General features: G+C 40.4%; 2 protein-coding genes across 2 annotated transcripts; both read left to right on the forward strand.

The window, feature by feature from the left end:
• The first annotated feature begins 180 nt into the window (after positions 1–180).
• On the forward strand, positions 181–23744 carry AP3M1 (adaptor related protein complex 3 subunit mu 1). Its single transcript, XM_036438182.2, has 9 exons — positions 181–313; positions 7578–7853; positions 8568–8739; positions 15337–15474; positions 16343–16428; positions 17159–17292; positions 18943–19150; positions 20694–20838; positions 21262–23744. The coding sequence occupies exons 2-9, from the start codon at positions 7581–7583 to the stop codon at positions 21360–21362; spliced, it is 1257 nt and encodes a 418-aa protein (XP_036294075.1). The 5' UTR covers positions 181–313; positions 7578–7580; the 3' UTR covers positions 21363–23744.
• Positions 10075–12433, forward strand: LOC118719116 (phosphatidylinositol N-acetylglucosaminyltransferase subunit A-like). The gene has a single exon (XM_036438181.2). The coding sequence runs from the start codon at positions 10274–10276 to the stop codon at positions 11726–11728; it is 1455 nt and encodes a 484-aa protein (XP_036294074.1). The 5' UTR covers positions 10075–10273; the 3' UTR covers positions 11729–12433.
• Positions 23745–24430: the final 686 nt, after the last annotated feature.

Genomic DNA, 24430 nt, shown 5'->3' on the forward strand with positions numbered 1-24430 from the left:
CACCTCAGATTGTGTTAGGTTGCGGATGAGCGCCTGAGTCCAGGAACGCGGAAACCCCCTCATTCTTCTGAATTCTCGGGGATCTAAACTACCTGAGCCCTAAAACGCAAGAGATATATTCGTTTTCATTCAACGTCTTCCCGCTTAATTTAACCTTTCCAAATCTGTGAGCCCTAGTTGGTCTCTTTGGAAGTTGTTAGTCAGGCAATCTCCTGGGCACCCCCAAGGCGGGGTCCTCACAGCCTACGCCGCCGCCTCGGCCCCAGTGCGGAGAAGACCCGGCGCCGAATCACTGACAGGCCCAGGTGTCGGGGTGAGTGCGAGGGGCGGGGAGTCTGCGTTCTGGGGACCGCAGGAAAGCTGGGGAGCAGGCTGAATGAATGTCCTGGGCTGCGGGAGCGCCTCCCGCGCTGTGGACCGGGGCCGCGATCTCCCTCCTTGGCCTGCCGAGCTTTCTTGCCAGCCGGGCCGCCCGGAAGGCAGCGGTGCACCTGCAGCCCCGCGTTCCCAGGCTCCAGGCCCAAGAGGTTCGGGCTCCTTGGGGGTCCCTCTCCGTCCTCTGGCGCGAAGAGAAGGTCTTGTCGGCCACAGTGAACTGGAGTACCGACGGCTTGGACCTCGGCCCCAGGCTTCTGCTTAGGAGAACCAAACCCGTGACTGTACGGAGCGCACATCCTGTTAGGAGAGAGGGCGGCGCCTGGGGGTGGGGGGGAGGGAGCCGGGTGCGGGCGGTACCGGGAGGAGGGGGCTGCCGATCTGGTGGTGGGAACCTAACCTGAGGTGGTGGCCATGAGTGTGGGAGAGGGATGGCCAATGTGACTGGTTGCACTGGATAGATTTGGCTTGAAGCTGAAGCTGAAACTTCGATCGTACAATGCATGATTAGGAAGGTGGTGCCACGATAGAATCAGGAGGAATTTTGTGGAACTTGGGATATATCGAGTTTGAAGCAGTAGGGGTTTAGGTAGAGATGGCAGAAGGATAACAAGAAGAAAGCATGGGAAGGAAGCCGGGAAGAAACGTCCAAGGTGAGAACAAAGCAGGTGAGGTTTCATATAATAGGGTAAGAAGTGTTTGTTTTGTTTTGGGGAGTGTGGTCAGTGACATGAAACGCTGCGGGGGTTAAAGGAGTAGGTAAGTGGGAGTCTGAGCCTAGGGGGTTGGATTTGATGACCCGGAAGTTGTTGGCCCGTTTGACAGCTGCTTGAATAGAGTCAGTTACTGAGTGGAGAGCCTGCCGGTGTGGACGTAAGCCTTCTTCACTTGGAGCAGGAAGCAAACACTTGCTGAGATTGGCAAGGTTCCTAAAGAGCTTGAGGTTGGTTTGTTTTTAGGAATACTTCCAAATATTCTTTTTTTTAAGGCACCATTTCCTTGATCCAACTTCTCCATTATCTTTGGTGCAGAACGCCAGTAATCAATGGAGAACATTAAAGATTCAAAATTACAAATGGAAGGATTCGTTCTGGAAAGAAAGGGGGACAGTTTCCATTGAAACCATAGAAAAAGTGGAGAAATGAGGGGAATGAAGAATTACCCAAAATTTAACACCTCTTTAGTAGGAAAGCTCTCTTTGCAATAAGATCAGCTTTTCATATTGAACCTTGGATTCTAAGCATGCAACATACTATTGGAGTTCCCTGCAGATTAGATACTCAGGTGCTCAGCGGTATCTCAATTCATGGGTAGGAAATGGTGTTTGTAAAGATGAGGAATTCTCTCTCCATCTGCAAATTACCTTCCTTCCTGTTACACGGAGAAAATTAAAGTCATTGTTTTCCTGCAGCCAAATATGCAAACCTTCTTCCCTTTTGTTTAAAGAAGAAAAATGTCTCTTCTCCTTATGGAAAACAAGTCCTTTCACCTAGTTCAGTGGTCTGCAAACTTCGGCTCTTGAGCCACATGTGGCTCTTTGCCCCTTGAGTGTGGCTCTTCCACAAAACACCAGGTGCAGGCGTGCACGTACAGTGCAATTGAAACTTTGTGGCCCATGTGCAGAAGTCAATTTTCGGCTCTCAGAAGAAATTTCAATCGTTGTACTGTTGATATTTGGCTCTGTTGACTAATGAGTTCGCCGACCACTGACCTAACTGATCAATACCATCCTCTCCTACCTTTACATTGTCGTCGTTTTGTTTTGTTTTTGGGTTATTCTCTCCCCTCCATCATCATCATCCCCCTCTGCTCATATCTTTTCTTTCCTATTTAAAAATATTCTTCCTTGCCGAGAATGGTTTGGCTCAGTGGTAGAGCGTCGGTCTGCGGACTGAAAGGTCCCGGGTTCGATTCCAGTCAAGGGCATGTACCTTGTTTGCAGGCACATCCCCAGTAGGGGGTGTGCAAGAGGCAGCTGATTGATGATTCTCTCTTATCAATGTTTCTAACTCTCTATTCCTCTCTCTTCCTCTCTGTAAAAAATCAATAAAATATATTTAAAATATTCTTCCTTAACTTTATGAACAACACCCATTTCTTTTTCTGTCTTTTCATTTCCTTCACAGCTAGAGTTCCTGAGTGTATCTTCTACTCTCATCTGTTTTTCCCACTTCTTGCTACTTATTTCTCATTTCTCAGCCCAATTCAGTATATCTGGTTTCCAGTTTTCCATTAAGCTATCACTGAAACTGCTTTTAATATCATCAAAGTCCTCTCTGTGTTAAATTATATATTCTCAGTAGGGAGAAGAAAAAATCATATTCCTTTTTTAAAGCACAGATATACTAACAGTACATTAGGAAATATACAGTATATACTTGTGGTTTTGAAATTTTCAAGGGGAGGGTTATGATAGAAAGAGTCTGAAAAGACTCCTTTAGCAGGAAATAATGAAAAGAAAGTTGAGAAACAACACTTTCAGTTCTTGTAGCTTAAACTGTTGGTTCCATTTACAATGTTTAAAACACCATTCTTCTGGACACACGTTAACACAATATAGTTACTAAAAACCATTACCTTCTCTGCTTTTTTCTTACCCTTTTTCAGCCAAATCTTTTTTTTTTTTAAGCATGTTTTTTTTTTAAATGGGACAGTGAAGCAAGGAGGCTCTTAGGACAGAAGAAGCAACAGGAGAGAGACTAGGAGGCTGCTTTGGCTCCCTAGAACAGTTATGGGAAAGAAGTGAGCCAAGGCGGAACTGATAGCAGCTCATAGGAAAGTCAGATAAGGGAACCTTGAAGACAGGTTCAGGGGATAGCCCAGGATGAGGTGCCACTGCCCATTGCTCTCCTGGTTGCAAGTCTCATGGGGACCTTAGAGTTTAAGAGATGAATGCCTGTGGGGGGAAGAAGAAGAGGGAGGAAAGAGTGCTGGCTTACTCCTTGGAGGGACAGCGCATCCAAATATTCTTTTTTTAGGCACATTTCCTTGACCCAGCTGCTACTCAGATGTTGGAGTTCCTTCCACAGACACTCTTCATTCACACTCTCTCTATGTAGTTTTATTCTCTTTATAATTACAACCCCCATTAACAAAAATAATTATTAAACAAATCTATTTCCAACTCGGCTTCTCTTGGGAGCACAAGACCCATAGATCTTTTGCATCTATTTGATTTAAATATAACCAGAATTGGGTCTGATCACACAGAACTAGGATTAATGCCTCATTTTCCCTCTCATACTCCCCTCTTCTCCCTCCCCAGTCTTTGCTCAAACCAAGATGTTTCTCTTATCTTTTTTATTTTACTCCATCCCCCCGTAACATTCTAGTTCAGGCCATCACCATAACTCATCTCTCAACTGGTCTCACAATATCCAGTTTCCCTTTTATGCAGTTGCCACAGTGCAATCTTCCTAAAACTGTAAATGGGATTGTATGAGTCCCCTGCATAAAACCATAAAAATAATTTTACATTGCCCTGATAACAAAGTGAACCCATCTCTGCATATATCATCTCACCATTCCCCTCACGTTCTAAAGTTGCTAAATTTTACTGGATTTCTTTATCTTGTGTTCTCTCTCACCATAAAGCCTTGCAAATTTCTATAGGACACTGTATTTCCCCTGTTATAATAGGATTTACATCTTACTGTATTGAGTTTTATGTCTTCTTTGTTGAACTCTAAACTCAAGTTCAGGGACTGTATTTTGTTCACCCCTGTCTCCCATTGTTTAATATAGAAAACATTCAAAACTACTTGTTGAGTGTATAAATGGTCAAAGTATTGGCTGAGAATCAGGTGAGCCAGATCCTTCTGGTCTCATTCTCTCACCTTGGATATGCCTCTTTGCCTTCCATGCCTTTATTCTGTTCTATATGGAGGGAATACATTTTCTTTTTTCTCTTCCAAGGGTATTTTGACTATTGTAATTGCACTGCTTATGTATCATCAGGATGAGTATGTTTGACATTTGGTAAAGGGGATTTATGAAGTATTTAAGCTGTAGTCAAAGCTCTGATGGAACTGCTCTGAAGACAATTTCTCAAGTGGCTTTAAAATAACTGGTAGAATTCTGTTTTCTGGCTCAGAGTCACTAAGAACAAAAAGATAGTTGTGGTGATGGTGTGTGTAGCTTTCCCAGAAGGTTTTTAAAAATATTAAAAAGAAGTGCAGCTACTAAAAGAGTAAGTAGCCAAAGAAACAGGCTGCAAGTGATATTTATTTGTTATATGCATTAGGCCCTTCATCATTATATGGATAGAAGAAATAAGCTCTCCTTTCGTATAATAGAAGGTTAAGATGAGTTTTTAAGCTAAGCACTAATGAAAGCTACGAAATGTTATGCTTTCATCTCAGCACTAAGGATAACAATAAATCCAGATGGCCAGTTTAACACACTGTATTCTTCTGAGACCTGAACTACTGCCAATGAAAACAACTTTGGTGGAAACTTTTCCTGGAAAGAATTCTTCACCAGCTTAAAAAGATGAGTAAGAATCTGGCCTCTAAAAATAAAGAAAACTTCAAAGTCACTTGTTTCAAGAAACAGCAGTCGTTTAGGGTGTGTAAGATAAATGGTTGAAGAAGAGAACATGTCAGCTCCTTTAAATATAATTTCTGCTCTAAATAATTTATTGGAACACATTTTGGCTTCTAACTATACAAGAAGCATACCTTCCAACTATTTCTCTTAATTAAAAGTTCAAACAGCACATTTGCATCTGGAAGTCTAGTTGTCCCAGCATCATTTCTTGAAAAGTCTGTTTTCTTCTTCCCCAGTTGAATGTCTTTGGCACTGCTGTCAAAAACCAATTGACCAGCCCTAACTATTGTAGTTTGGCTCAGTGGCTAGAGCATTGGCCTGTGGACTCAAGAGTCCCAGGTTCAATTCTGGTCAAGGGCATGTACCTTAGTTGCATATCCCCAGTAAGGGGTGTGCAGGAGGCAACTGATTGATGTTTCTCTCTCATCGATGTTTCTAACTCTATCCCTCTCCCTTCCTCTCTGTAAAATATCAATAAAATATTTTTTAAAAACACCAATTGACCATATATTTAAGAGTTAATTTCAGAACACTCAGTTCTATTCCATTTATCTATAATCCCCACCTTGTCTTGTGCCAGTACCACATAGTACCTTAGTAGTAAGTTTTGAAATCAGGAAGTATAAGTCCTCCAAATTTTTTCTTTTATAAAAATACATTTTTGGGGGGACCTGATGCAGTGGGGGCCAGACATGGGGGGATCTCCCTTTTCTGCGTCCAGCATGGAAAGAGAAATGAATGAACCGGTTCTAAGTGGAGGCAGCCAGGGATTGAGAAATAATAGAAAGAAAAAAGACACAGAAATAGATTTTAAAAGCTGAGAGTTGGGTGGGATGTCATCCTCTCTGATGGAGAGATAGCATGACTACTACCTGACCCCTCCCAGCACATTTATGTTATACCCCCCAATACCAGGAAGTAACACCAAAACTTAGGACCAAAGGAGCTTATTTGCATTCTTAAGTCCTGTTGCTTGTCTGGATTACTTATCTAGACCCGCCCCTGCCTGAGCTGATCTGAAGTCCTAGCTGTTTACACTTTCTGCCATCTTGGGGGAAATGTGTATCCTAGATGCAGCTCTGTCGATTGTCTCGGACTCAGCTGGCAACAATTAAAAGAAATGCCATGTGCCTTCCCAGAGGGCCCTGTACACATTTTGATTGATTTCAGAAAGGGAGGGAAAGAGAGAGAAACATCAATGATGTGAGAGAATCATTAATTGGCTGCGTCCTGCACACCCCCTACTGGGGATCGAGATGTGTGCCCTTTCCATTTTTTAGGTCTTTTTAATTTCTTTCAACAATGTTTTATGGAATTCAGTGTACAAGTCTTGCACTTCTTTTGTTAAATTAAGCCCTAAGTACTTTGATCTTTTTCACACTCTTATAAATAGAATTTTATCAACTGATGAATGGATAAATAATAAATATACAAACAATGGAATATTAGTCATGAAAAGGAATGAAGTATTAATATGTGCTATAACATGGACTAAGCTTGAAATCATACTGAGGAAAAGAAGCCAAACAAAAAAGGCCACACATTGTATGATTTCATTTATATAAAATGTCCTGAATATGCTACTATGTAGCAGCACAGTTGATTTTTTATATTAATCTGTGTCCCATAACCTTGGTGAATTCATTTATTAGATCTATAGGGTGTGTGTGTGTGTGTGTGTGTGTGTGTGTGTGTGTGTGTTGTTAGTTTTACTTCTTCCTTTCCAGTTTGGAAGCCTTTTGTTTTCATTTTCTTACCTAATTGCTCTGGGTAGAAAGAACCTCCAGTACAATGTTGATGAGAAGTGGTAATAGTAGGTCTTTGTTTATACATCAAGAACATCATTGTTCTTGATCTGAAGGGGAAAGCTTTTGGTCTTTAACGATTAAATACAGTATTAGCTATGGAATTTTCATAGATGCTTTACATCAGGTTGAGGAAGTTTCTTTTTATTCCTAGTTTGCTGTGTGTGTGTGTGTGTGTGTTTTATCTTTATTGTCGAAAATATTACAGATCTCCCCTTTGTTTCTGGGTTTTTTTCCTCCATTGACTCCCTCCACCCCATCTCTGTCCCTCCCAGGCCTTCACCACTCTATTGTCTGTGTCCATGGGTTATGCATGTGAGTTTCCCAGTTAATCACTCTCCTCCTACTCCCTTCTCTTCCCTCTAAAATTTGTCAGTCTGTTCCATACTTCTGTCTCTGGATCTATTTTATTCATCAATTTTGTTCATTAGATTCCATGTAGGAATAAGATCATGTGATAACTTGTCTTTCTCTGAGTGGCTTATTTCACTTTGCAAATACTAATTTGCTATGTGTTTTTAATCATAAAACAGTGTTGGATTTTGCCAAATTATTTTCTGTTTCTTAAAGTGATTATATTTTTTGTCTTTTATGAATACTGTGTGTTGTGTTGATTTTCATATGTTGAAATAATCTATGTACTCTTAGAACAAATCGCATTTGGTCAAGGTGTATAATATTTTTTTATGGTGCTGGATTCAGTTGCTGGTATTTTGTTTAGAAATTTTGCATCCATGTTCTTAAATGATAATGGTCTGTAGTTTCTTGTATTGCCTTTTCTGGGTTTGATGTCAGGATAATATAAAGATACCGTTGATGTATACTAAATTCAAACTTTTTTCCCCCCAGAAAATGATCCACAGTCTATTTCTCATAAACTGTTCCGGTGACATATTTCTAGAGAAGCACTGGAAGAGTGTTGTGAGCCAGTCTGTCTGTGATTATTTCTTTGAAGCTCAAGAGAAAGCTGCTGATGTTGAAAATGTACCACCTGTCATTTCAACACCTCACCACTACCTCATCAGTATCTATAGGGACAAGCTCTTTTTTGTGTCTGTCATACAGACCGAAGTGCCACCTCTCTTTGTAATAGAGTTCCTACATCGAGTTGCTGACACTTTTCAGGTTAGTTATTCATTAGATCTTTGAACTTAAATTTACCCAAGATAATTAGAGTGGGGACACATTATTATATTTTTTAACTATACAGCTTTTGTTTTGTTGTCTGTCCTACAGCCTCTCTCTTTCCCTTTCCCTTTCCCTTTCCCTTTCTCTCTCTCTCTCTCTCTCTCTCTCTCTCTCTCTCTCTCTCTCTCTCTCTTCAGCTAAGCATAAACCCTTTTATGTAGGGTATACAATAGCACACACGGCTGCTCCATTCACTGTTTTAGGAGAACAGAAAACTCTCATCGGCATGAAAACCTGATTTTTTATATGTATGATAAATTATGTCATCAGGAAACAATAGTGCTTTCCACACACAGTTCTCTGAGTGGTCCCAAGATTTTTATTGGTCATGAAATCTGATATTCACATTTTATTATTTTCTTTTGTTTTACTGAATATGCCAAATACTTTAATCTGTATGTTTTGGAGTACCTAATCAGGACAAGGGGAGTTTATAGTTCACATTCTGGTTTAATGCTTCACTGTACTTCCTGGCATAGTATGTAAGAGAAATTCAATTCAATCCAGAAATGTAAGAAAATATATAGAACTATCAAAGGTTTTTCCCCCCCTTTTTTTTACATTCACTGAATTGTGCAACTATAAATTTGCCCTTCAGAACAAAAAGTATTTAGCAAGCCTTTCTTCATTCCTTCCATGGTATTTTATTAGGACTACTTCGGTGAGTGTTCAGAGGCTGCAATTAAGGATAATGTGGTCATAGTGTATGAGCTCTTGGAAGAAATGTTAGACAATGGATTTCCACTGGCTACTGAATCTAACATTTTGAAAGAACTAATTAAACCACCAACAATTCTCCGTTCTGTCGTCAACTCCATTACAGGTGAGTGAAAATACACGTTATTAGGAATTGAGCAACTGAAACTTTATAAACAGCTCAATACCATTTCTTATGATCTGGCAGATTCTTAAGATAGTCCAATTTGGCCAGAATTAATGTTAGTGGTGAATTTTAAGTGGATGTCTATTTCTTTTCATATTTAAAAATCTATTTATTTTGTTAGATCTTAAATTATAAAGAACTTCTTGGTTATTACTCTTTTATTGTATGTTTTTCTACAAAACCACAATAATATTATTACTATTATTTAATACTAAATAATAAGACTAAATAAATTATCACAGTTAATCCTAAAGAAGCAAATGTCATGATGGATGTTAATGAAACTTACCATGGTAATTATTTTGCATTATATACACATAAATCATTATGTCATATACCTTAAACTTAACATAATGTTATATGCCAATTATAACTCAACTAGAGGCCCAGTGCACAAAATTTGTGCAGAGGGGCGGGGAGCTGTCCCTCAGACCAGCCTGCACCCTCTCCAGTCTGGGATCCCTCTCACAATCCAGGACTACTGGCTCCCAACTGCTCGCCTGCCTGCCTGCTTGATTGCCCTTAACCGCTTCTGCCTGCCAGTCTCATCACCCCCTAACCACTCCTCTGACAGCCTGATTGATGACTAACTACTCCCCTGCTGGCCTGGTCACCTCTAACTGCCCTCCCCCACAGGGTTGATTGCCCCCAACTGCCCTCCCTTGCAGGCCTGTTTCCTCTCAACTGCCCTCCCTTGCTGGCCTGGTGCCTCCTAACTCTCCTCCCCTGCTGGCCATCTTGTGGTGGCCATCTTATATCCACATCTTGTGTGTTAGAGTGATGGTAAATCTGCATATTACTTTTTTACTAGATAGGATAGAGGCCTGGTGCATGGGTGGGGGCCAGATAGTTTGTCCTGAAGGGTGTCTCAGATCATGGTGGGGGTTCCCTTGGGGCGTGGGGTGGCCTGGGCAAGGGGCCTGTGGTGGTTTGCAGGCCGGTCACGCCCCCCAGCAACCCAAGCAGAGGCCCTTGTATCTGCGATTTATCTATCTTCTACAAATGAAACTTTGTAGCCTAGAGTGGATCCAAGCCTCCTGCTCGCTCTGTGGCAGCAGCCATTTCTGTTGGAATTTATGTATCTTCCATAATTGAAACTTTGTAGCCTGGAGTGAAAGCCTGGGCCCACCAGGGTGTGCGGAAAGCTTGGCTTCCTCCATTGCCAGGGAAACCCTAGTCTCCCTCCTGCTTTCTGTGGCCACAGCCATCTTGGTTGTGGTTAATTTGCATACTCACTCTGATTGGCTGGTGGGCATGGCTGGTGGGTGTAGTAGAGTGATAGTTAATTTGCATATTACTCTTTTATTAGATAGGATAAAGCCAGAAAAGAATAAAAATAGTATTATAAAACTGGCATAGGACTCCAGCTGCTGCCGCAGGAGGTCCGGACACTGGTGGCCATAGGACTCGCCTGTACTAAATTACACATCTTAACTGGGTTGCTGTAAAGGACTAATGCCTAAACTGTCTCAGCATGGCCTATCGAGGAGGAGGTGGACATGGCCATGGTCCCTCAGCTGCACTCCACCCTGTTATCCCTGGAAGTCTTTGCACATGTAGAAATCGTACTCATAATATATGCATGGTGTCAGACTTTTTCTACCCGAACATGGGAGGCGTGGAGAGCCACATCTACCAGCTCTCTCAGTGCCTGATTGAAAGGGGACACAAGGTCATCATTGTCACCCACGCTTACGGAAACCGGAAAGGCATCCGATACCTCACTAACGGCCTCAAGGTCTATTACCTGCCTCTGAAAGTCATGTACAACCAGTCCACAGCCACCACCCTCTTCCACAGTCTGCCTCTGCTCAGGTGCATATTCGTGCGAGAGAGAGTCACCGTGGTCCACGCACACAGCTCCTTCTCCGCCATGGCCCACGACGCCCTCTTCCACGCCAAGACCATGGGGCTCCGCACCGTCTTCACCGACCACTCCCTTTTCGGGTTTGCCGATGTCAGCTCGGTGCTCACAAACAAGCTTCTCACGGTATCTCTCTGTGACACGAACCACATAATCTGTGTCTCTTACACTAGTAAGGAAAACACTGTGCTAAGAGCCGCACTGGATCCTGAAATAGTGTCCGTCATTCCTAATGCTGTAGATCCTACTGACTTCACCCCAGACCCATTTAGAAGGCATGACAGCGTAACTATTGTTGTTGTCAGCAGACTTGTTTACAGAAAAGGCACCGATTTGCTTAGTGGTATAATACCTAAACTATGTCAGAAATACCAAGATTTAAATTTCATAATTGGAGGAGAGGGACCAAAGAGAATAATTTTGGAAGAAGTACGGGAAAGATACCAGCTACATGACAGAGTGCGTCTCTTGGGAGCCTTAGAACACAAGGATGTTAGAAATGTCTTAGTTCAAGGACATATTTTTCTTAATACTTCCCTTACTGAAGCGTTCTGCATGGCCATTGTGGAAGCAGCCAGTTGTGGTTTACAGGTTGTAAGTACCAGGGTTGGTGGAATTCCTGAAGTACTTCCAGAAAATCTCATTATTTTATGTGAGCCTTCTGTAAAATCCTTGTGTGAGGGATTGGAAAAAGCTATTTCCCAACTGAAGTCTGGAGGATTGCCAGATCCAGAAAAAATCCATGACATAGTAAAGACTTTCTACACCTGGAGGAATGTTGCGGAGAGGACGGAAAAAGTGTACAGTCATGTGGCAGGAGAAACTGTGTTACCCATGGACAAACGCCTGGACAGACTCCTGTCTCACTGCGGCCCAGTCACAGGCTGCATTTTTGCTCTGTTGGCCGTATTCAACTTTCTCTTCCTCGCTTTCCTGAGATGGATGACTCCAGATTCTCTCATTGATGTGGCAATGGATGCCACAGGGCCAAAGGGTGCCTGGACTAAACAATATCCTTATAGCAGAAAACGGGGCAGGAATAATGAAATGTCCAAAACCCGGTAGAAGAAAGCCTGGATTGGAAGGTTTTAAATATTTGTAACAGTGGTATTAAGTCTATTGAAAATAACCTTGCTTTTCCCCCCCTTTTTTTTTTTTAAGTTAATTTAGTAAGTTGTGCTATCTCTATATCATACAATGTTTTACTTTGAGGAACGATAACTTATGCAATTCCTGAGTGTGGAAACTCTTTGCACTTATTTATAATTTAAGAGAGAACTTATTTAAGTCACTCAGGAATGATATTTTTCAGATTTCTGAAATTCTTCTAGCAGAAATGTTTTCACATATTTTGGGAGCTTTGGATGCTGAGGAACCAAGTGTTTTGGGGGCATTTCTTTCTTTTGGCCAATTTAAATGTCCTGCCATTAATTAGATATTTGCCTGATGTTTACAAGTTTCCTTTAGGGAAGTACAACAACACTATGAACTATTTTAAATTATGTCCGTGCAACTTTATTAGATACGTAAGTCATGTTCTTAACCTTTTATTGGGAACACTCAGTGTTACATATTATTAGCAGGTTTCTTGAATAAGAAGGTCTGTCAGCTACTAGCCTGCTTTAAGCGCCTACTATGTGTAGAATATTGAACTAGACACTTTTTGCCCTGAACGACCAGGGTACTTTCACTGTTTACCACTCAAATGGTTCACTTCATTGTAGTCACTTGACTACATGAAATGTAGTCACTTAACATCCAACATGCCAAAAATGCTCATCATGCTTTTTTATTTTTTTTAATTGATTTTTCACAGAGAGGAAGAGAGAGGGATAGAGAGCTAGAAACATCGATCAGCTGCCTCTTGCATATCCCCTCCTGGGGATGTGCCCACAACCAAGGTACATGTTCTTGACCGGAATCGAACCTGGGACTCTTCAGTCCGCAGGCCGACGCTCTATCCACTGAGCCAAACCGGTTTCGGCAACTCATCATGCTTTTAATGCCACTAAAAAGTTGCAGATAACGCTCTGAGTACTTTGATCCTGCTGTGTGTATTCTTCTAGGTAGACCCTTCATTTTCAGTTGTGTTTATGAAAATGCTGTTTACTTTTTAATTACTAGGGACCGATTCTACTGTTGAGAGTGCAGAGACAAACCCTCCACATCTTTCAGTGCATAATTGAGTTCTCTGTAAAATGCCTTCATGTTTACCGAGCAGAATGTATGAGATGTGCCATCTCAAACTCAGCTGCTGCCCTGTACCGTTGGGAGAAGTCACTTCCCTTCACTTGTGGCCTAGCTGATACCTGATAAGTATTGTCAGTGTGCAAAAAAGTCTTTACCCCAGAATGTGTTTTCCTGGTGAATTGACTCTGAAAATTTAAGGAATACAAGTCTCTTTGTGGATGGATGTGTTCTTAACTGTAATTGTTGCCCAGAGCCATGGGTTTTAAAACCCCAAATTATCCACCTGGTGTGTCTTACTGAACTCCTTCAAATAAGTTTTTGTGATAAAAGACTGAAATGGAAAGAAAGAGGCCCATGTCGGTACACCACATAGATTCTGGAAGTATTGTGATTGTGTACAGGATTTTTTTAAATGACAGTATTTACACAATTTTTTTAAAAGCATCTTAACATGCCTATGAACTAGTTGCCACTGATATAAAGAAGTATATTCATGTTTCATACTAAAACACAAATGGAAGAGTGCAATTTTTAAATCTAGAAGTTAGGAGTTCTTTAATTAAAGAAAAATGGACTGACCCAAACCATTAAATCTTATTGGGATTTTTATGCACAGAAACTGTCTTATATAAAAATGGAATAAACAGTGCCAATCTTCACCATAACGTGAGAAACTATAGCAAATTATAACTATAACTATAATTTGATTTTATTCAGCAATTTTCAAAGGCATACTTTTTTCTTTTCTTTTTGTTTCTTGGCATGTTATTTTCAAAATCATTGTCATTTATTTCAGATGGACATAGGCATTAAAGTTCTTGAATGTAAAATATATAATTTGCAAATTAAAATTATTTTTCTTTTTTTTAACAAATGGAAGTAAATTTGCTTATTCTACTAAATCATTTTCAGGCTTCCCAGATACTTTCATTGAAACTGTCAGTGTTGCACTGGTCCATATGTGGAAGCATATTGTTCTACCCTCTATTTACATTTATTTGAAAGTGAATTTGCAGTAATGAGGATTTTATGAAAAATGTATTTATTATGATGTTACAAAAAGTAGCACGTGTAAAACTGATTTATGAAAACATGCTACATGTCCTAGGAAAATAAAGATCAAAATAACATTTTCACAAAAATAAATAAAACTGGCATATGCTGCTACCCTACAATTATTAAAGTATAGAAAGTGTGAGACTCGCTACCACAGAGTATATACCGTCTCCTCCAGGTCTTGGTTTATACATGCAAGTGCTCCCTTTGGCAGCTCAATCATACATGCAAAAGATGTGTTAAAACAGAAAGACAAGAAATTAAGTCTATTTGTGATATCTCGTGCATTGTGGGCCTTGTACTTGTGTTATAAATTTCCAGTTTTGAGTTAATTCTTCAGTAGGGCTAGAAATTAGGTACATTCAGATAACAATATTCTTTTCAAAAAAAAAATAAAGTCTTGTAGTGAGATTTCTATGAAATGTTACGTGCTATTCCAGCTCTACTGTCCACCACTGTAAATGCCTCCGCTGGTGCACTAAAGTGGGTGAGAGAAGCTCTAAGAAACCGTTCACTCCATAGCTCTTATTCAGCCTTTGTGCAAGGCTGAATGTCAGGAGAAATTCAAAAAAGATAAGATGGCATGTTTGTGCTCCTTCCTAAAACTTATACTCTGGATGGGAGGGAACTAGGGGGAAAAAATTAAAATTAAAATACACAAATTACAGTGTAAGATTTTTAAAAGCAATTTCATACTCTGTAGGTGATGCAATCATAATGAAAGGTGGTGTTATTGTTAAGCATGTACTACATTTGAACTGGAAATGTAAACTTACCATATTGGTAACTGTTTAAAAGCTCAAGGGGATATATGTTTAGAACAACCAAACTTATTTTAAAACCTATGCCAGTTTACCAGGAAATTAGCCAGATATTGAACATTAGCCATATTGTAACCAGATGGGTGTGCTGACCTTAAAATGGAAGAAGGCCAGAGTATGTTCTTCATTGCAGTTACTCCACTGAGGCCTGCTTGGCAGCCTTTAGTAGAATCCAAGCTGAATACCAAAGGACCTAGTTATCACCCTGTATTCTCAGTGGAGACATTTTATCGACAGAAGGTTTTGAAACAACCATCCTCTTTTTTCATCAGTGGCAGCAGGATGAGATTCTGTTGTTGAGCCACTGGAATTAGGTTAGGTTACTGTTAACACACAGGAAGCAAAAGATAAGTAAATGAATGTAACCTGCTTTGGCAGATAGATGACCACGTGGCCTATTTCTGTCTTCTAGAAATGTGATCATGTTGATCTGAATATGTCTCTACCAATTCTAGAAACCATCCACAACTTCAATGAAGAAAATCCCAAATATTAAAGAAGCAGCTAAAGTATTCCTTTTTTTTTTTTTTTTTTTGCCCCCCTGTTAATAGCGTTTCTGATGACCATTTCATGCATTAGCTTTGCTTTCCCTTTTCCGGTTTCTAGGTAGTAGTAATGTTGGGGACACACTCCCCACTGGGCAACTATCCAACATCCCATGGCGCCGGGCAGGAGTAAAGTACACAAATAATGAAGCCTATTTTGATGTCGTTGAAGAAATAGATGCAATTATAGATAAATCAGGTAATTGTGTGCATGCGGTCTTATTTGGGGGGAAAACAGTTCATCTGACATAAGCTGGAGAAAAAATTGAAATCCCTTGGCAGCGTAGTTTCAGTGGAAAGACTAATGATTAAATTTATTTTGCCCAGAGATTACATATAATTTTCATAACCACTAGTTGAGATTGACCAAATCTTTGTAAATCAGATCTTATGTTGTCTTATAGTAAGCCAGTTATCACCCTATACATCTCTCCTCTTGCCATTTATTCATTCTAACATTTATTGTACTTCTACCATACACTATACTTTTTACTACTATTTTTGATGCAGTATTTCTAGTAAAGATCCCAGACAAAACATTGCTCTATGAAATCACAAACATTTTAAACATCTCAGAAGGGTTAAGTAAGCTGCTCAAGTAGCTCTGATAGTTGGTGAGAAACTGAATTATTGTGAACTAGAGCCAATATCTTTTCTTTAGTGAGTGCCCTTTTCATTATAAAATCCCATTATACAGAAAATAGCTGTATTGCAGAATAATGGCTCCTATTTCTTAAAAGTTAACAGCTTAATCCATTTCATGAGAAACTTGTCTCATTTTAAAATTCTGTTAAAAATATTTTAACTTCTTATCCAGCAGTTTTACAAGTTTGATTCTATAGAGATATAGACAAGTTTGATTTTCCTTAGAATTATCATATTCCAACCTTGTTAGGTGTGGGCCATGGCACCAGTGACGAAGGTGAAAATAATGGATCTCTGTCCACTGACCTGATAATAGATGCGCAAAGGTTCATTGTGTCTGACATCCAGGAGGTATCTCCATTACTTCAAGACAGTGATAACTCATAAAAATGCAAACTCACCTTTTTACTTTCTTTCTTCAGGATCTACAGTCTTTGCGGAAATTCAGGGCGTCATCGATGCTTGCATTAAGTTATCCGGAATGCCTGACCTTTCCCTTTCTTTCATGGTAGGTTTTGTTTGTTTGTTTGTTGTTGGTTTTTTTGTTTGTTGTTGTTGTTTTTGGTGGGGTATGGTACGTTTTGTTCACCTGTTCTATAGCGCCTAATACATATTCAGTACTAAATGAAATGATAAATACTGAGACACTCTTGTATCTTAGATTGTAAAAGATTATCTCAGAAATAATCCTAGCACAGCTTACCAAGACACTAGCTTCCATGATGAGCATGGCCTTTGGAAAGGCTGAGGAGAGGGCTTTGCCTGGGTGTGCTAGAAGTAGCTTAAATGGCTAGCTGGCTTCTGCAGTTCTGAGCGTGAATTTTACTGGATTATGTTTTGCTGGTATGAAAGGGCATTAATCTTTTGCATCATTTTAGACTTGGCATGACACACCACTTAGAACAATCAAGAAAACTGAGTTCCAGTTCTGTCTCTGCCACTAATTGTCCTGACCTTGAGTTCTTTGAACCCCCGTTTTTTCATCTATTAAATGGAAATGAAACTACTTGGATTTTCTACTTCATAGTTAAGATTCAAGTAAAATAATGTATATAAAATATTTGCAAACTTTAGACCAGTGTAAAACTATGCTTATGATGTGGTCATAATAACAAAATCTTACATGACTGCTTTATCTTTAGGGAGAATATTAATTTCTCGTCATATATAATATGAATAGAGTTGCCATGTTCCTTATGCTCTATGAATATGGTGACTGTGTTCTGTTTTCTTGGCAGAACCCCCGGCTTCTAGATGATGTCAGCTTTCACCCCTGCATCCGGTTCAAGCGTTGGGAATCTGAAAGAGTTTTGTCATTTATACCTCCAGATGGAAATTTCCGACTCATATCATATCGGGTCAGCTCACAAAAGTATGTTGCTGGAGGCCCGGTGCATGAAATTCATGCATTGGGGGGGGGAGGGGGTCCCATAGGCCAGCCTACACCCTCTCCAATCTGAGAGACTGCTGGCTCCCAACCGCTCACCTGTCTGCCTGCCTAATTGCCCCTAAGCGCTTCTGCCTGCCAGCCTGATCAGCCCCTAATCACTCCCCTGTCAGCCTGATTAAAGCCCCCAACTGCACCCCTGCTGGCCTGATTGCCCTAACTGCCCTCCCTGCTGGCCTGGTCACCCCTAACTGCTCTCCCCTGCCAGACTAGTCACCCCAAACTGCCCTCCCCTGCAGGCCTGTTCACCCCCAACTGCCCTCTCCTGCGTGGCTGATCACCCCAACTGTTCTCCCCTGCAGGCCTGATCCCCCATAACTGTCTTCCCTTGCAGGCTAGGTCCCTCCCAAATGCCCTCCCTCCCTGGCCTAATCACCCACAACTGCCCTCCCCTGCTGGCCATCTTGTGTGTTGGGGTGCCAGCCAATTTGCATATTACTCTTTTATTAGATAGATATGCTGAATAGAACTGACTTTTCCTTTTGATATTGGATTCTTGAGGTCATCATTGCTACCTTAGCCATGGTTCACCAGGAGAACCAAGAAGAACTGATGAAATATGTCTAAAATAATCACTTACTCCTACTCTACTCCTGAACCTAAGAGTACAGTAGTAGTAAATGAGACTATAGTAAAATATTACCTGAGAGCAAGCATTTGGGGCTGTATAACTTAAGCAAAACCGTGAACCTGAGCCGTAATTTTACTATGATCTATACACTTCATGGCTAACAGAGACAGACGTACCTATAGCTCCCAGGACATTCCCCAGCTAACTGGCTCAAGTCACTCTTCTATGCACTGAAGTTTACCTTCTTTAACTTATTTAATTATTTTTTTTTTTGCACTGGGGTTTAAATGAATGATTTAGTGTTGTGGGTTGTAGCTAGTTTGTCCCTTGAAAATATGAGAAGTTATTTAGTTAACATCAGGACAGGATTTAAAAGCAGAGGTATTTGGCTCCAAATACCACATACAAACTGCTTTATTAGTTTGCATAATTGTAAGTTATCTTTCTGTGGATCTTAGTTCATTTCTATAAACTAGGACTATTTGCCCCAATTGTTAATACTAAAATTATCTTCAGATTTCTATCTTGATTTGTATACTCCTCAGAAATTGTGTAATTCCTAGTGTAGTGGTACCAGAACAATGTGCTGTATTTACCACTCCCCCACCCCCAATGCAGATACAGAATCCTCACTTCTAGGGGTATAAGGTCTTTTTTTTTTTTTTTTTTTTTTTAATTTTTTTACAGAGAGGAAGGGAGAGAGATAGAGAGCTAGAAACGTCGATGAGAGAGAAACATCGACCAGCTGCCTCTTGCATACCCCTTACCAGGGATGTGTCCGCAACCAATGTACATGCCCTTGCCGGAATCGAACCTGGGACCTTTCAGTCCGCAGACCGACGCTCTACCACTGAGCCAAACCGGCTTCAGCTAGGGGTATAAGGTCTTATAGTGAACTAAGAGGCAGGTTAGGAAACTCTGGACTGAGGTTTTGAGGTCACTTCCCGAGCTGTCTCATTCCATTAATTATGTGTGTTTGTGCTTTTGTGTCTTTATCTTTTTAGTCTAGTGGCAATACCAGTGTATGTGAAACATAGCATCAGCTTTAAGGAGAATAGTTCTTGCGGCAGATTTGATATTACAATTGGACCAAAGCAGAATATGGGAAAAACTATTGAAGGAATCACAGTAACAGTTCACATGCCAAAAGTTGTGCTGAATATGAACCTGACACCAACACAAGGCAGCTATACATTTGATCCAGTTACCAAGGTATTACCACTTCAAATCAAGAGGGAGCCTGTTTCTGTAATCTTTTTTTTTTTTTTTTTTTTTTTGTGTGTGTGTGTGTGTGTGTGTGTGTGTGTGTGTGATTTGGGGCATGGGCTAGAGGGGATGTTTTATAGTTCCTAACAAAACAGAGCATTTGCCCCAATTGTTTATACTATAACTTCAGATTTCTATCTTGATTTGTATACTTACTCCTCAGAAATTGTATCATTCTGTGCTTTTGCCAGCAGCTATGAAGAAGATACTGCATCTGCTGCTCAGTAGAACAGAACAGAGACTCATTCTGTCCCCCTTCAGGGTGTGCACACCTTTGCTCATCCATTGATAATCCAGGCACTCACTCTCTAATGAGGAAGCAGATATAAAATTTTTTAAAAAGAGAAAAATAATGCATGGCTATAAGAAGATATATAGGCTGTTGCTACATTTACTGTAGAAATTGATCATTTAGATCTTTCTCTTCCTCTTTTTTTTTAATTTAAAAGCATTGTTTTATACTTTTCCACAGGGGGTTTTGACAAGGAAAGCAGTGTCCTCACCCTACATAAATGTGCCTCTAGCAGAGGATTTTCTCTCAATTGGATAAAAAAATATTATTTTCAACAACAGAGTCATTGGACTGCCTGGTAAATGAAAAGGCTTTTTTTTTTAAATATGTTTTTATTGATTTCACAGAGAGAGAGCGAGAGAGACATCAATGAGAGAGAAACAAACATCAACCAGCTGCTTTTGGAAAGTACACCTGTTCAAGATCAAGCCCCCAACCTGGGCATATGCCCTGCCCAAGAATTGAACTGGTGAACTAGTGCATGGGGTAACTGCACCAGGTCACCAGTTCAAACAACTGAGTCACACCGGCCAGGCAAAAAGGCATATTTTTAAATACAATATTAAAGATCATCTAATCAGTCCTAAGGATTTGAAGAACCACACAGGCCTGAAAAGTGAAGAGGGGCTTCAGGATGCCTGGCCCCTCACAAACCCAGCTTCTCTTTTTCATCTGTTACCGAGCTTCCATGCTAAAGATTTTATTTGAATAAAGGGTTCCACACCTAAAAGCTTAAAATACCAGTGTAGGTCAGTCTTCTCATTTTACACAAAAATAAACTTGAGGCTCAGGCAGAAACGGTGAATGTGATATAGTAGAAAGAGCATTTGAAATCAGATAATCTTAGGTTCAAATCCCAGCCTTGTTACTATCTAGCTGAGTGATCTTAGGCAATCATTATACCTCTGAGCCTTAATTTCCTCATTTGTAAGAAGACAAAATCTGCATCACAGGTTTCTATAAGATAAGATATAGGTAGTGCTAAGCACAGTGCTATACCCAAAAGTAAATGTTCAACTAATGTTGGTTCTCTATTGACTCTCCATTTAGGCTCACAGAACTAATGAGTGGTTATCTCAGTGAAGGTCCCAGTTCTCGTTTCCAAGACACTGCTTCGTTTTGTACAAAAGTTTAGGGTGTTTTTGAACATTTCTTTATTAAAAGGTTGAGATTGTTTGTTTTTCATGTCTTTTTAAGGTACTAACATGGGATGTGGGGAAAATTACTCCACAAAAGCTCCCAAGTCTTAAAGGACTGGTAAATTTACAGTCTGGAGCACCCAAGCCAGAAGAAAATCCAAGTCTCAACATACAGTTCAAGATCCAGCAGCTTGCCATTTCAGGTCAGGTTAAATTTGATTTGTGTTTAAGGGTGATTGAGTGCTGCTGAGCTCAACTGCTCGGAGCTTAGTAGGGTAACACTCCCTCTCTGGAAAGAACAGTAGCTCCGGTTTGCCTTTCACGTTGTTATGGGGCCAACCTCTCAGGGATAGGATTTTAGAGAGCACCTGTTTCAGTTTTCCTTTACCCCAGCCTTCATTCAAGCACCAAAGGACTTCCGTATTCAGAAAGTAAATTAACCTTAAAAGAGATTCCTTGCCCACAAGGGAATCGGAACTAAAAGAATACCTCCACAATGCTGTAATTTGTATAAGATAGAAGGGATATTGTTTACAAATAGTGTAAGGGACACTGGTTAATGTCAGATTTACTGTGTAGTGCTCACTGTTAAATATTGTATTCCCTACCTATTCTTTTTGACACAGGCTTAAAAGTAAATCGCTTGGACATGTATGGGGAGAAATACAAGCCATTTAAAGGAGTCAAATACGTCACAAAAGCTGGAAAGTTCCAAGTGAGGACATGAGGAGGCCAAAATCCCTCAAGATCTGTTTGTTTTCTAAGTGTCATTATAGTTTATAACTGAGGTACCAAGTAGGTGGGAATACTTATTCTAGTTAAAGCATTTGTGTGAGCTACACGCTGCTAACAGAGTTGCTTAGTGATCCATGTAGGGTTCTTAAGGAGCTTTAAGCTAAGGTAATTTTTTAATAACTTAGCTTTTTTTGTATCTTTTCACTTAGGAAGATTTGGGGAGTGGTTTTCTCCACAGGGGGCACCAGCTGGAGGTTGCACATTGTAACAGTAAAGGCAGAGGCTACAGTGATAACCTCTCCTAAAACAAGTGAACTGATCTCAGCCAGCAGCTGTCTTAAGCTGTAACGTGATGTGTCAAGTGCAGCCAAATATCACACCCAACCTTAGCCATCCCAAATCAGCATCTGTCCCAAGAGGAAGTTCCCTCCTCCCCAAGAAGTTTACAGAAAACTGCCTCTTCCAGTGTTTGCCTTATTCAGCTTTTCACTTGTGCCATTAAGCAAGCACTGTAGCAGAAGCCACCTCCACATGCCCTGGCAAGGAGTACTGCTGCTCCACGCTCCATTCTCACTGTACTTGGTATTGTCTTTTTTATAAATAAGATTTCTATGTAAAGCGCAGATTTTGATTTACAGAGACTTGCTGCAGTAAGTACCATCTCAGTTTTGCACCATTGGTTCAGCTGTTAGCACAGTAAAAATCATTTGTATGAAAGGGGCAAATGCTTTATTACAGTAATAAAAGGGAACACTACTGCTTTTAGGAAGTTATTGCAAGCACAAGTGTTTGAGATTTTAAATAAATTACAGTAGTAAAATAAGAATGTAAGCGAACCTTTGCCATCTTCATGTTTTATAAAGCTTATCCAACACCAGTTAAACCATAGTTAGTCTACAGGCCTCATGCTGTAGTTTAGCAAGAGGAAAATACGTCTGCCTCACTATGGTCTTTCATCTTTTTTGTTGTTGTTTTTACTGAATTTATTGAAGTGACATTGGTTAATAAATTTATATAGGTTTCAGGTTACAATTCTGTAATTACATCTTCTGTATATTGTATATTGTATTGTGTGTTCATCACCCAAAGTCACATCACCACTTACCCCTCTAAACCTTCTTCCTCCCCCCCCCGCCTTCCCTTTCCCTCTGGAAATCACCATACTGTTGTCTGCGTCAATGTGTTGTTTTTAAGGGGCTGAATTTGCTTGTGTCCCCTTTTCATATTGTATGTTTCCCAAAGCTATACTCAATAGCTTCTGTCTGAAACTATTATTGTATTGTCACTGGAGCACTTACATGTCTCTGCTGTACTGACAAGTTACCTAGAAGAACATAGTGAGGCAGAAACAAAATCCTCAGTAACATTGATTAAACCTTGTGGTCATCATGGTTGGCTGCCAGTCTACAGTTGTATTCCACTCAACTTCACTGGCTCAGTAGTCCTTGCCCAGTTAGTATGCCTCATTAGACATGAAGAATGGAGAAAGGCTAAAAGTTAAGATACAAGTGCTTGTTCTTCCTATGTTCCTTCTTGTCCTTATTTATGCTATTAGAGTTCTTCTTATGACTCCATTGTTTTCATTCTTCTCAGCTTATAACTCCCTTTCCTTTATGTTAAAGAAAGCCTTGACACTCATCCCATTTTGCTGTCAAGGACTAGTGTTTGGTGCTGGTGCAGGGAAGCCAATATACAGAAGCATTCTTACCTTTGTCTGCCTAGGGCACCCAGCCTACCTTTCATCTTTTTGTAACTCTGTAATTTCTAGAGTAGCCCAGGCCGGTTTTATTCAGTTGGTTAGAGTGTCAGCCCAAGCATCAGAGGGTTGCAGGTTCAATACCTGTCCCAACCAGGGCCGAGCAGGAGGCAACCAATCAGTGTTTCTCCCCACCCTCCCCCACCACGCCTTCTCCCTCCTTCCCTTTTACTTTCTCTAATAATCAATGGAAAAAATATCCTCAAGTGAGGATTAACAACAACAAAATTTCCCAGGTAGCCATCATCAGCTTGGCAGCTAAAATCAAGAAGTTGCCAAATATTGATTCCCTTTGCTTAATGTTGGCTATCCAGTTCAACTACTTTTTATTTTTAGTGTTTTATAAAGTTCATACCTCAAAAGAACAATCAGTTCATTTGCTTTCTTCCTGCCAAATCCCTTATCAGCCATCTGTACCTGCTGTCCATTTTCTTTCTGTGCTGTCTCCTCTTATATACAAGCAGATTGTATGCCAAGAGTCCCTTGCCTCTAGCAATTTCTGATAAAGCTTCCAAATAGACTATATCCTTTTACAATTAAATTATTGTATTTATTGATTTGATTGAACCCAGTAAATCCTTCCTCCAGCTCTGTCAATAAAAAGATGAAAGCAACAAATTGACTTTTTAGCCTGACTGTTGATTGAGCATTCTCAAAGGGGCATGTCCCAGTGTCAGAGCAAGCACAGCCTGATGGGATTTCCTTCAGTCACACCCGGCGTGAGGGTGGCTACAAAGCACTTCCATTCCTGCTCTCTTAATCTCAGTGTGTTAACCATCATGTGTCCGTTCTCTACACATCACCCTTTGGGCCACAGACTGATCAAAGCTGCTTCTCCCTACCACCATGTACTAATAACAAAGATTCAGTAATAGTAGTATAGACCATTTTTCAAGCACAGAATTCTAGCTAATCCCAGAATGGCTCTGTTTTCTAAATTGTTGAAGGAGTGTATCTTAAGAGCAAACGAAGTAGATGCTTATGTTCCGCGTAAGGGAGTCACCATCCTTTCACTCAAAGGGAATTCATGTGATGGGTTTGTTCCTTAAATGGTACTAGACAAGAAGAGCCTTTGGAAGACATTTGTCGCACTGCCCTCAGGGTATTCCGATTTGAGAAAATGACTAAACTATAATACAGCAGGAAGCCAGCACCAATGAACACAGGATGAACAGCAAAAATGAGACCGTGAGTGTTGTTTTCAGGTACTACTGAACACATTCAGTAGCTTTGGACATTTCCTGGGGACTCAAGCAAGCTAGAATCTGCCTCCCTACTCAGTAACTTTTCTAAGTTAAAGCAGC

This window comes from Pipistrellus kuhlii, unplaced genomic scaffold (genome assembly GCF_014108245.1).
Source record: "Pipistrellus kuhlii isolate mPipKuh1 unplaced genomic scaffold, mPipKuh1.p scaffold_m20_p_15, whole genome shotgun sequence".
In the NCBI taxonomy this organism is placed as follows: Eukaryota; Metazoa; Chordata; class Mammalia; order Chiroptera; family Vespertilionidae; genus Pipistrellus; species Pipistrellus kuhlii.